The 12,074-nt window shown below is 36.0% G+C and overlaps 1 protein-coding gene across 1 annotated transcript in view; it reads right to left on the bottom strand.

Moving 5' to 3' along the window:
• LOC306861216 (rho guanine nucleotide exchange factor 39-like) overlaps positions 1-6,217 on the bottom strand; it is a gene marked incomplete at both ends in the record, with an annotated part of 40,825 nt that extends 34,608 nt beyond the window's left edge. Inside the window, 2 exons of the mRNA XM_079403363.1 lie at positions 5,247-5,341; positions 6,068-6,217. Of these exons, the coding sequence (XP_079259489.1) occupies positions 5,247-5,341; positions 6,068-6,217 (245 nt within the window). The remainder of the gene's footprint in view (positions 1-5,246; positions 5,342-6,067) is intronic.
• Between the last annotated feature and the right edge of the window lie 5,857 nt (positions 6,218-12,074).

Below are 12,074 nucleotides of genomic sequence, written 5' to 3'. Positions count from 1 at the left end.
TAATGATGATATATGGTAACCGAGCACCGATTTATCCAATACATCGGGCTCTGAAACTCAGCCCTCCATCTTCATTCAGCCACTGTTTGTAGAGAGGCCCGTCAATCAGGCATTGATGGGAGCCTCGGGGACCCACAGTGATTCATTATTCAGACAATTTTATGATTCTCAATCAACAGGGCCTGGATGAGGCCCTCAAAGGCAGTCAGCAGTTCCCCTTCCAGTCGTTTGGTAATATGTGCACAACAAAACCACGCTGTATTAACTTGTACGAGAACTTTGGCCATTTCAGGACTAATGAAATCTCCTCACTAAGTTTTTCCTGTTAGGTAACATCTCTCTGAGCTTGTCAGGTAAATTTTCTAAGATTGATCAGGTTGTTAAATATATCAAACACCGCTCAACTGCACCGAGGAGCAATGATCTCTCTAACGCAAGTTTGAAGGTCTTAATAAAAAGCTGGAAGCATGTTCGCTTGCAGGATATTGGACATTAGGAGAGGCATTCTGCTTTTCTATTTTTGCTTTCAGATGCGGTACATGAAAACACAAAACGCTTCTCGAGAGCTCTGTGCCATAGATAGCCTCAGATAAAATTAACAAGAACAGGCTTCTTGACACCTGTGAGTTAATTTGTTGTTAGTCTGTCCAGCCCGCATGGGAAGATCAATGCCGGCTGCTCTTCAGGCCAGTTTTTCTGATGTATTATTTCATCTTCTGCGCCTCGTTTCCAGCGGCTCTGGCTTTTCATTTGCTCAAGCTGCCATAAATGCCCCTCAAGCAGAGTGTCTAATCGTCTGCATGCGGAAGAGTCACAGCTGGGTTTCACGACTTAGAATGACCACTCTACCACCAGTAAAAAAACAAAGACATTATCAAAGTCATCATGGAATTGAAATTTCATATTATTGTAGACTATACATCTACACCTCGGACTGAAATGACTGCTTCATTCTTTTTAGCTGACATCACAAGTATCTCTAATTTTCCAACCCACTGCCCTTGTCAAAAGTGCCCGTACTTCAGTTCGAAGCTGTAACTAAAATTAAAAACATTTTTGTATAATTTGCATATTTGCATCCATGCACTGCAAGCAATAATTGCTACGTTTTTTATTATTATTTACAGACTATTGTAGTATTTATTACTAGTTTGAGCTTTTTTTATTTTATTTTTTTATATTTCATTAAATGTAATGCAAGTCACTAAAATAAAAGTGTCTGCCAAATGCATAAATGTAAATATTTTTATTAAAATTTTTGCACTTTAATGTATTTATTTCAGTTATTCACCAAAGCAAAATTTCTTCTTTTTTTAAAAATTTTTTTCATCTAATATTTATATTCTGTTTAAGCTTTATTTCAGTTACAGAAGACAATTTAAGAATTTTACAATAACAACACTGGTGTATTAATGTTTATCTTAGGAAAATGTAAAAGTTTCGGACAAAAACAAAATGGACTTGTAATAAAATATTACATCTAAATTAGTGCTGTCAAAACGATTAATCGCATCCATATATGTGTCTGTACTGTGTATGTTTATTATGTATACAGTGGGGGAAAAATGATTTGATCCCCTGCTGATTTTGTACGTTTGCCCACTGACAAAGAAATGATCAATCTATAATTTTAATGGTAGGTTTATTTGAACAGTGAGAGACAGAATAACAACAAAAACAAAAAAATCCAGAAAACGCATTTGAAAAAAAGTTGGTGGCAAAACCCTTGTTGGCAATCACAGAGGTCAGACGTTTCTTGTAGTTGGCCACCAGGTTTGCACACATCTCAGGAGGGATTTTGTCCCACTCCTCTTTGCAGATCCTCTCCAAGTCATTAAGGTTTCGAGGCTGATGTTTGACAACTCGAACCTTCAGCTCCCTGCACAGATTTTCTTTGGGATTAAGGTCTGGAGACTGGCTAGGTCATTCCAGGACCTTAATGTGCTGCTTCTTGAGCCACTCCTTTGTTGCTTTGGCCATGTGTTTTGGGTCACTGTCATGCTGGAATACCCATCCATGACCCATTTTCAATGCCCTGCAGCTGGCTTCAATGCCCTGGCTCTGACGGTACATGGCCCTGTCCATCGTCCCTTTGATGCGGTGCAGTTGTCCTGTCCCCTTAGCAGAACATGTTTCCACCTCCATGTTTGACGGTGGGGATGGTGTTCTTGGGGTCAAAGGCAGCATTCCTCCTCCTCCAAACACGGCGATTTGAGTTGATACCAAAGAGCTGGATTTTGGTCTCATCTGACCACAACCCTTTCACCCAGTTCTCCTCTGAATCATTGGCAAACTTCAGACGGGTCCTGTACATGTGCTTTCTTGAGCAGGAGGATCTTGCGGGTGCTGCAGGATTTCAGTCCTTCACGGCGTAGTGTGTTACCTATTGTTTTCTTGGTGACTATGGTCCCAGCTGCCTTGAGATCATTGACAAGATCCTCCTGTGTAGTTCTGGGCTGATTCCTCACCGTTCTCATGATTATTGAAACTCCACGAGGTGAGATCTTGCATGGAGCCCCAGACCGAGGGAGACTGACAGTTATTTTGTGTTTCTTCCATTTGCGAATAATTGAACCAACTGTTGTCACCTTCTCACCAAGCTACTTGACGATGGTCTTGTAGCCCATTCCAGCCTTGTGTAGGTCTACAATCTTGTCCCTGACATCCTTGGACAACTCTTTGGTTTTGGCCATGGTGGAGAGTTTGGAATCTGATTGATTGATTGCTTCTAGTAAAGTAAAGTAAAGTAAAGTCGTGACGTATTGTCAAGTATGGTGACCCATACTCGAAATTGGTGCTCTGCGTTTAACCCATCCAAGTGCACACACACAGCAGTGAGTAGTGAACAAATGCACACACACACACCGTGAACACACACCCGGAGCAGTGGGCAGCCATGCTGCAGCGCCCGGGGAGCAGTTGGGGGTTCGGTGCCTTGCTCAAGGGCACCTCAGTCGTGGTATTGAGGGTGGAGAGAGCGCTGGACATTCACTCCCCCCACCTACAATCCCTGCCGGCCGGGGGCTCGAACTCGCAACCTTTCGATTACGAGTCCGACTCTCTAACCATTAGGCCACGACAGGTTGTCTTTTATACAGGTAATAAACTGAGATTAGGAGCACTCCCTTTAAGAGAGTGATCCTAATCTCAGCTCCTTACCTGTATAAAAGACAACTGGGAGCCAGAAATCTTGCTGATTGTTATGGGATCAAATACTTATTTCACTCATTAAAATGCAAATCAATTTATAACTTTTTTGAAATGCGTTTTTGTGGATTTTCTTTTTTTGTTATTCTGTCTCTCGCTGTTCAAAAAGATAGAGCCTTTTCACTAGCCGGTCCAAAACTGTGGAATGACCTCCCTCATACTGTTAGATCTGTTAACTCACTACCGGTTTTCAAAGATATGTTAAAAGCACATCTTTTAAAGACTGTTGTGATGCAGGTTTAGTTATGTGATTTGTGTTGTTATTTGTGACTATGTTTGTTTTTATGCAATTTTATTGTGATATTGTGAAGCACTTTGGGCAACCTGGTGTTGTGCTATAAAAATAAATAAACAAGAACAAGAACAAATAAACCTACCATTAAAATTATAGACTGATCATTTCTTTATTAGTGGGCAAAATCAGCAGGGGATCAAATATTTTTTCCCCACTCTATATAAATACCCACACATACAGCATATATTTTGAAAATATTTGCATGTATTTACATGCATATATTTATATTCATAAAATTTATATTTAAATATATTTAATACATAAAACGTAACATGTTTTTCTTAAATATATACATGCATGCGTGTGTATTTATATATACATAAATATACACAGTACACAAACTTATTTTTTGGATGTGATTAATCGTTTGACAGCACTAATCTAAATACAGTTTAACAGAGCTGCTGCTATCTATGCGATTAATATTAATCAAGGAATGTTGATCCTCAAAAAAAGTTTTTTAATTATTTCCAGATAAATACAGACTGTTTACTGGTTTGATTACCAATAAAAAACAAACAAACAAATAAAAAACCTAAATAAAATAAATAATAATTTTTGAAAAATTCAAGAAAAAATCTGGTAGGATACAAAAAAACAACAACATGATTTTAATTTAATTTGTTAATATTAATGTTATTATATCAATAATATATTATTTAATATTATTTTGTCTGAATTAAATAGCATTTTTTGGTACTGACAATCACAAAACTTCACATAGAGCATAATGTTAACAATGCCAAGGTTATTATGAGTTTGTTCTTAAAATACTGACATAAAGCTTGAACGCCCTGTCCTGCTTTGAATAAAAGCATTTGTCCAAAACATAAGAACAAAAAGTACATTACAACTATTGTCTGTTCCAAACTTCAAGATGAGTTCCTTTGGTGGTAGGGCTTTTAGTTGTGCAGCGCCAAAGCTATGGAAATCTTTACCTTTGCACATTCGCCAGCTAGATTCAATTTCCCATTTTAAAGCTCAGATTAAAATGTATTTGTTTAGAATAGCTTTTAATGATTTGCTTGTTTAATGTGTTGTTATAATGCTTGCATTTTATGCTCTGTTTTATTTTGTATGGTGTCCTTGAGTGTCTTGAAAGGCACCTATAAATAAAAGGTATTATTATTATAATTATAACTACTGAAATGTTGGTATCGTAACGAGATCTTACAGGATAAAATCAGGTCCTGCACCAATTTTTTTTTCTATTGAATATCCAGTGTTACTCTGAAGTGCAAAAAACCTGACTGCTGTGCAAACTTGAAATGGGTTGCAAATGGTGCTGCAGTAGTGTTGAAGTCAGGTGGAAAGACTGTGAGTATTAGTAATGAATGCATGGTAATGAACACTTTCATTAAAAATACATGTTTAAAGCATCAGCGATAGCAAACGCTTATTTTATCAACACATAGGGCTTGGAAAACACAAACGGCGGCCATTATGAACAGACCACCATCACCTCTGATGGTAACCATAGCAGGATAACGTGAAAGACTCTGGAAAAAGTGCAGCTGTAAGCCTAAATCCAGCATCCGCATCGATTCGCAATCCAATTAAAGAGAATAACATAAGATAAGGCACACCAGGCAATCTCCAAGTTCTCAAACTTGATTTCCTGTTAGACCCGAATTAATACTCCCCTACCCTCTCGTCCTTTTTAAATGGTATCAAAGCCAGCCACCCTCAGACGTTTCTCTCCCCTGAGCACGAATATTCACTTAATTATTTAAAGGATACTTACTGGTTTATTAAATGAATGGATTTAATTGAACTGAAGATGCTTTCTCTAATGTCCTGCCTGAGGGTTCCTTTGGCCTTCAAGATCTCCACAAAGTACTGGAGAAAAGAAAGAGACAGGAGGGAGAGAAAATTAAATTTTCAGACGCCTCTCGTACATGACTCTTCATCTTACCGGGAGTGTCACCTCTCGTTGCACACCCTTGAGACAATGCGAGAACAAATCTGTGGAGAGCCAAGCATTTTGCAGCAATGACATCTCAATTACCTCCAACGGCTTAATATGAGCCGCATATCTAACACAACTTCACCAGAGGCGTGAGACGACGTGGTTTGGTTTCTCAAAATAAGTCGTGTTTTAACGGTCAACCGTTTAATTAGCTGCGGCATTCAAAAACAATAAGACCGACGTGCGAGTTCAAATGGCAATTATTTTGATATACAACAAAATACGCACAGAAATGGCACGGAAAACTCAGTGATCTTAAAGTAAAACTAATTAGCTGAAAAATAAAAGCCTTGAACAGGTTATAAACTATGAATTTCAAAAGAATAGCCCTGTGATTGTGTCAAGGACCACTCAATGAACGGAAAACTTTGTGCTGTTGAAACAATGAATAAAGCTCTCGAAGATAATTAGAATTTCAGATTTGTATTTAATTAGGATATTCTGACGATCGACGCATCGCAACAAACACATTTTTCTGTTTCTATGACTAAATCCAGCCATGACAAGTGATTCTCCATCAGTGTATTGTTTGATGCAAGATCGACCGATTCAGCCTATGGGTGTTTGTGTAATGTTGGGCCTGTAGAGAAACTAACCGTGACCACTAGATCCAGCTGTTCATAGTATCTTTGTTCACTTTGGACAAGCTCGCGGGCCGTGCAGCTCCTCTTCCTCTCCCAGCGGTCCCGCTGCTCCTGAATGCTGCGGATGCCCATGGGGGTGAACGGACTCGGAGCAAAACTCATGACTGACCAGTTGAGAGTGCTGACTCCAGATCAGTGTTACTACCTACAAAACAGAAAATCACCATTAAATAGACATCAGATTACTGGTTGCGGACCAAAATATTTTTTTTATGATGATCTACATGAAATCTACATATTTTATATTTAATATATATCTGAAGTTGAGCTATTAAAAAACTAAAATTAAAATTTGAATTAAAATGATTTTTTATTACTTTGAATTAAATGCATATACACTTAACTTTTTCAGATTTTATCAAATTATTTTTTATATATTCATGTGTGTGTGTGTGTGTGTTTATATATATTAGTGCTGTCAAACGATTAATCGCATCCAAAATAAAATTGTGTTGACAATGTGTGTAGACTGTGTGCATTTATCATGTCTATAAATACAAACACATGCATGTACAGTTGAAGTCAAAACGTTACATACACCTTTCAGAATCTGCAAAATGTTAATTATTTTACCAAAATAAGAGGGATCATACAAAATGCATGTTATTGTTTATTTAGTACTGACCTGAATAAGATATTTCACAAAGATGTTTACATATAGTCCACAAGAGAAAATGATAATTTTATAAAATGACCCCGTTCAAAAGTTTACATGCACTTGATTCTTAATACTGTGTTGTTACCTGAACGATCCAAAGATGTGTTTTTTGTTTAGTGATAGTTGTTCATGAGTCCCTTGTTTGTCCTGAACAGTTCAACTGCCTGCTGTTCTTCAGAAAAATCCTACAGGTCCCACAAATTCTTTGGTTTTCCAGCATTTTTTTGTATTTGACCCCTTTCCAACAATGACTGTATAATATAAAATATAAAAATATAAATATATAAATGTATATACATGCAAATATTTTCAAAATATATACTGTATATGTGTGTACACATATATTATGTAAACAAAAACGTTTATGTTGGATGCGATTAATCGTTTGACAGCACTAATAAATATATTTAAATATATATATATATAAAGCGCTATATAAATGTAATGAATTATTATTATTATATATATATATATATATATATATATATATATATATATATATATAATTATACACACACACAATATACACTCAATACATTGTAGTATTACGTATACTTTCACATATAGTAACATTATATATATAAAATTTGTATTTTTGAGAATTCATAATTTGACTAAATAATTTACTAATAATTGTTGATTATTGCTTTGATACAATTTATAGAATTGTATAGTTTTTAAATAGAACTAATCAAATAAATGGAAAATATGTCAAATAATATTAAATGATTTTCTAAAATTATTTTTATTATTTTTATTAATACATTTCTTTCAATGAGTTTGCTCATTCATATTTTTTAAATAATTTATAATTTGATATAAAAAAGTTAAAAAGTGAATCAGAGTTTTTTCTGATTTCATAAAAATTCATTATATATTAATCTGTATGTATAAGAAATTATAATATATAAAAAATATTTTAATGATTTTATTTGATTCAGCCTTACTTCTTTAATTGCATTTGCTTATATTAGTATTTTTAATAATTCATAATTTGATAAAATTGTATAATTTGTATTATATATTTTTACATATTGCAGTCAATACAACATATAGAATTCTATATAGTACTTATTAAAATAAAAATAAATGAAAATATTTAAAATATTAAATGATTTTTAGAGTGGCCTCACATCTTTAGTTGACTTCATTAATCAATGATCTTTTTTTTTTTTTTTTTTTTTATATAAAACTACTTATTTTGCCATTTTCATCATTTACATTATTAGGGTGTTGAAAATCCATATTTTGACATTTGTAAATTACAATCAATACAGTCCAATACCTAAGCAAATGCCATTGGCTAAACAGACCTAGCATGAGCGACGACCAGCGATTCAGTCCCCTATGAATTCGTAATGACAAACAAACAACATATGCAGAGGGTAAGCCTCCAATTAAGATAAGCCAAACCTACACACATCCCAACAACACTGAACAACACACACCCTTGATCTATGACTTAGTGCATGCTTTCTCTCTCTCTCTCTCAGCTAAGTAAAGTCTCTCCATCATGATTCCCTCCCCCAGCCGGTGGTGCTGTCCCTTGACTCCGGGGTGTCCTCTCTGCACTGCCTCATTAGTGTCAGCTCTAATGGAGCGTCAGGGCCAGAAAGAGGAACGAGACCAACACTTTAACAGCAATTAACCCTTGTTCCCTCCCGAGGGAGGCTGGCGTCAACCCTTCTATAACACACTGTAAACAAGGCAGCCCGATCAACCCAAAAAGACTAAGAGGTGTGCATACGAGTATCCATGAGGAGCAAAAGCACACAAAAATATCCCATTCCATCTGCCTTTGTGGTGCCCGTCCCCTTGTTTGTACAAAACCTCCATAAAACGTAAAATGCATCCCCTGAAGTTCCTCGTGCCCCATGCAGCCTCTGCTAAGTGCTGCGTCTGAAGCCACGGTCCAATTTTACCCGCAACTTACTGTAAATTGCATCACTCTCGACTCTCAAATAAGCAGTCAATTTCGAGAAATATTGCAGCATTTTAGGCCCAGTGAAGCCAATTAAAAGCCAGCTGAAGAGGACTGGGGTCAGAAGTACCTAGTTAAAAAGACTAAATATGGAGCAAACGGAAGGGTTTGTTTGCATAACTCATATTAAACAAGACCGCTTTCTTTAGTTCAGGATAAGGTTTTATGCATACATATGGAAAATTACACAGACAAACCCTGGTTTACTTTACAAACACTCTTGTATCTAAATGTAAAGGTATTGGGTAACACCTGCAAATAAAGCAGTGCAACATCATCAGCATTGGCAAGTGCACAGATCTGCTTCCCAGAAGAGTCACATGGATGAGGGGTGGAGCTGGAGTGCATCCAAATATTCCTACTCACTGTTATTGCTCTGATGGTTTCGGTAAGGTCTACAGTGCCATTATAACTGATATGATATTATACTTTTTGTTCATATTTAGAAGTAGATTTTATTTTTTTATATTTTCTGTTTCTTTAAATTTAGTTAGTTGTAGTATTTTCTGTCATTTTTTATAGGTTATAGTTTTATTCATTTTTATTAGCTTTCATTTATTTAGTTTTGTTGTTTTAGTTTATTCAGTTTAAGCCACTTTAGTACTTAAAAATGAGAAACGCTACTGTAGTTTTTGACTCAATTTAATGTTTATTTTATTTTTAAGTAATGAAAAACGGTTTATAGTTTTAGTTAATGATAATGACCATGAATTTAGACAATTGTAAGACATTTGCACCATTTTCACTTCAAACAATTGATTTTTTTTATTTTTAAATGCCTATAAGATTAAGTATGTCAGATTTCAGTCTTTTAAATTAAAAATGGAAACAAGTTCAAATAAGGTCCAATGAAAGCAAACTGATGTCATCATGATGGGCTACAGCAAGTTTAACTCTACAAACAGCAACAACTAGCTGATTAAATATTTCAAAGCTGAGCCAAAGCATAAACATTTAGATTCCCTATAGAAATTCCCATGACGTTTGCATGACTTCTTAAGACACTAATTTAAAAAAAAAAAAAAAAAAGTCGTGACGTATTGTCAAGTATGGTGACCCATACTCGAAATTGGTGCTCTGCGTTTAACCCATCCAAGTGCACACACACAGCAGTGAGTAGTGAACAAATGCACACACACACACACACACACACACACCGTGAACACACACCCAGAGCAGTGGGCAGCCATGCTGCAGCGCCCGGGGAGCAATTGGGGGTTCGGTGCCTTGCTCAAGGGCACCTCAGTCGTGGTATTGAGGGTGGAGAGAGCGCTGGACATTCCCTCCCCCCACCTACAATTCCTGCCGGCCGGGGGCTCGAACTCGCAACCTTTCGATTACGAGTCCGACTCTCTAACCATTAGGCCACGACTTCCCCTAATTTCCATGATTTTTGCAAGAAATCACAATTTTACAACTATTTCCAGACATTTTCCATCACTGTGGAATTATACAGTGTATAGTAATAGTAAAATTATTCGTATAGGTCTCAGTTTGACAAGTCATTGCTGAAAAAAAAATATAAAAACAAAAAACAAATAGACCTAATAACTTAGCTGTATTTATTTTTTTGCTTGTGTGTTTTTGGCGCAGAGGTGTAGCCTACTTCTACAGTCTACATTTATTTCTTGTTTTATATATGGGGTCTCTGAGACTACAGATATAGTAATCTAACTACAGTGAATGAAATATGATCTCATTGAGTAAGAAAATTTGTTTAGCCTATAATCAGCTCTTACAATTCACAAAAGCATCAAGTATCAATCAAACAAATATAGCCTACTTTAAACATACTTAGATTTAAGGGTCTCAAAAATAACCTGAGGGTTAAATAAATACATAGCTTTACTTGCTTTTTAGTTAATTAACAATGAAATTCCTTTTGACTATGAATAATAAAAACTCTTTAATGTAAACAGGCAGGGAGTGACTGGCCTGCTGTTTATTAATGTGTTTGTGAAAGCAAAATTTTCAAATAACAAAAGATCAAAAACACAGAATTTCCGATCCTATTTGAATAACTATTTTCAAAACAGATTTGTAAAGTTATACACAAACATACGAGGTCACAATACGCAAAGACCTCTCGCGACTTAAACGTAACGTTAGGAGATTTGGAGACAATAATGCATATTAAGTATGACATATCTCTGAATTACTCAAAGAGATTGAACACTTTTTCGCATGACTGAACTCAAAAGCAATGTAACGTTAGAAGTAGACTAAACTTCTGGTGTCACGTGTTTTTGAGATTAAAACTGGACAAAACAGGCTATATAGCTAAATTCATGAGCCAGTTACCATTTATAAAATCGTATGTTAAACGATATACAACGTATAAACGCAAAAACATTCCATTCCTAATGTTGTTCGTTCTTTTCAAATGGAATACATACACTCTCAGAAGTTCCGGGTGTTCCTGCGATCTGATTGGTGCTCACAAACATCGAAACCGAGCGTCCCCCGTGACGTCACCGCGAAATTGAGTAGATTCAGCGCTAGGGGTCATTTCACCAAAAGCCTGCTTTCTGTACCCATTGTGTCATAAGAATATAAGTGTAAACAATTACATTTAATTAAAGGTGTGAAAGTTGACATTAACAATTAAATGAATAATTTTACAAACAATTCATCTTATTTCTCAAAGACACATCAGTAATACTTCATAGGATATTTCACGAGTTCACCCTTACATCTAATCTGATAGCAAATAGTAAGCATATTTTGGCGTGCTGTCCTGGGGGAGGGCTCCGAGCCCGGAATATGGCCCGAACCCAGAAAACTCCCCCTATCCTTAATATGGGATAAAGACAGATTAGGGGTGAGGAGTTGGGGTGGAGGAGGGATGCCGGGAAACTGTCAATGGACAGAGGTAGGCAGGCTGCATATATATATACACACACGTATTGTGCTCATTAGGATAGTTAGCCAAACGAGTTGCACCTGCGCCAAATTAGTTGATTACCTGATCCTCCCGAATCTTGTTAATAAAACATCATAACATTTATATGTGATATACTCATTCTAATAGTCATTCTTTGTCTGACAGAGTGCATAGAATGAAATTGGTTCTTTAAATCACCTTTTCCAATTAAATAAATCACACAATTTATAAAATGACCCTGAGAGATCTTAGTATTATTGACTACTCAAGATTACAACTCTATCCCCCGGTTTCACAGACAAGGCTTAAGACTAGTCCTAGACTAGAATGTAAATCTGAGCTGTTACAACTGAAATAAACTTGCACTGACTGATCTTAAAATATATCAGTGCCTTTGTTTTGTCTCAAGATGCACACCAGTAATGTTTTTTTCTAA

This window comes from Barbus barbus (assembly GCF_936440315.1).
Source record: "Barbus barbus genome assembly, chromosome: 42".
In the NCBI taxonomy this organism is placed as follows: domain Eukaryota; kingdom Metazoa; phylum Chordata; class Actinopteri; order Cypriniformes; family Cyprinidae; genus Barbus; species Barbus barbus.
This window is presented reverse-complemented; position numbering and strand designations above follow the sequence as displayed.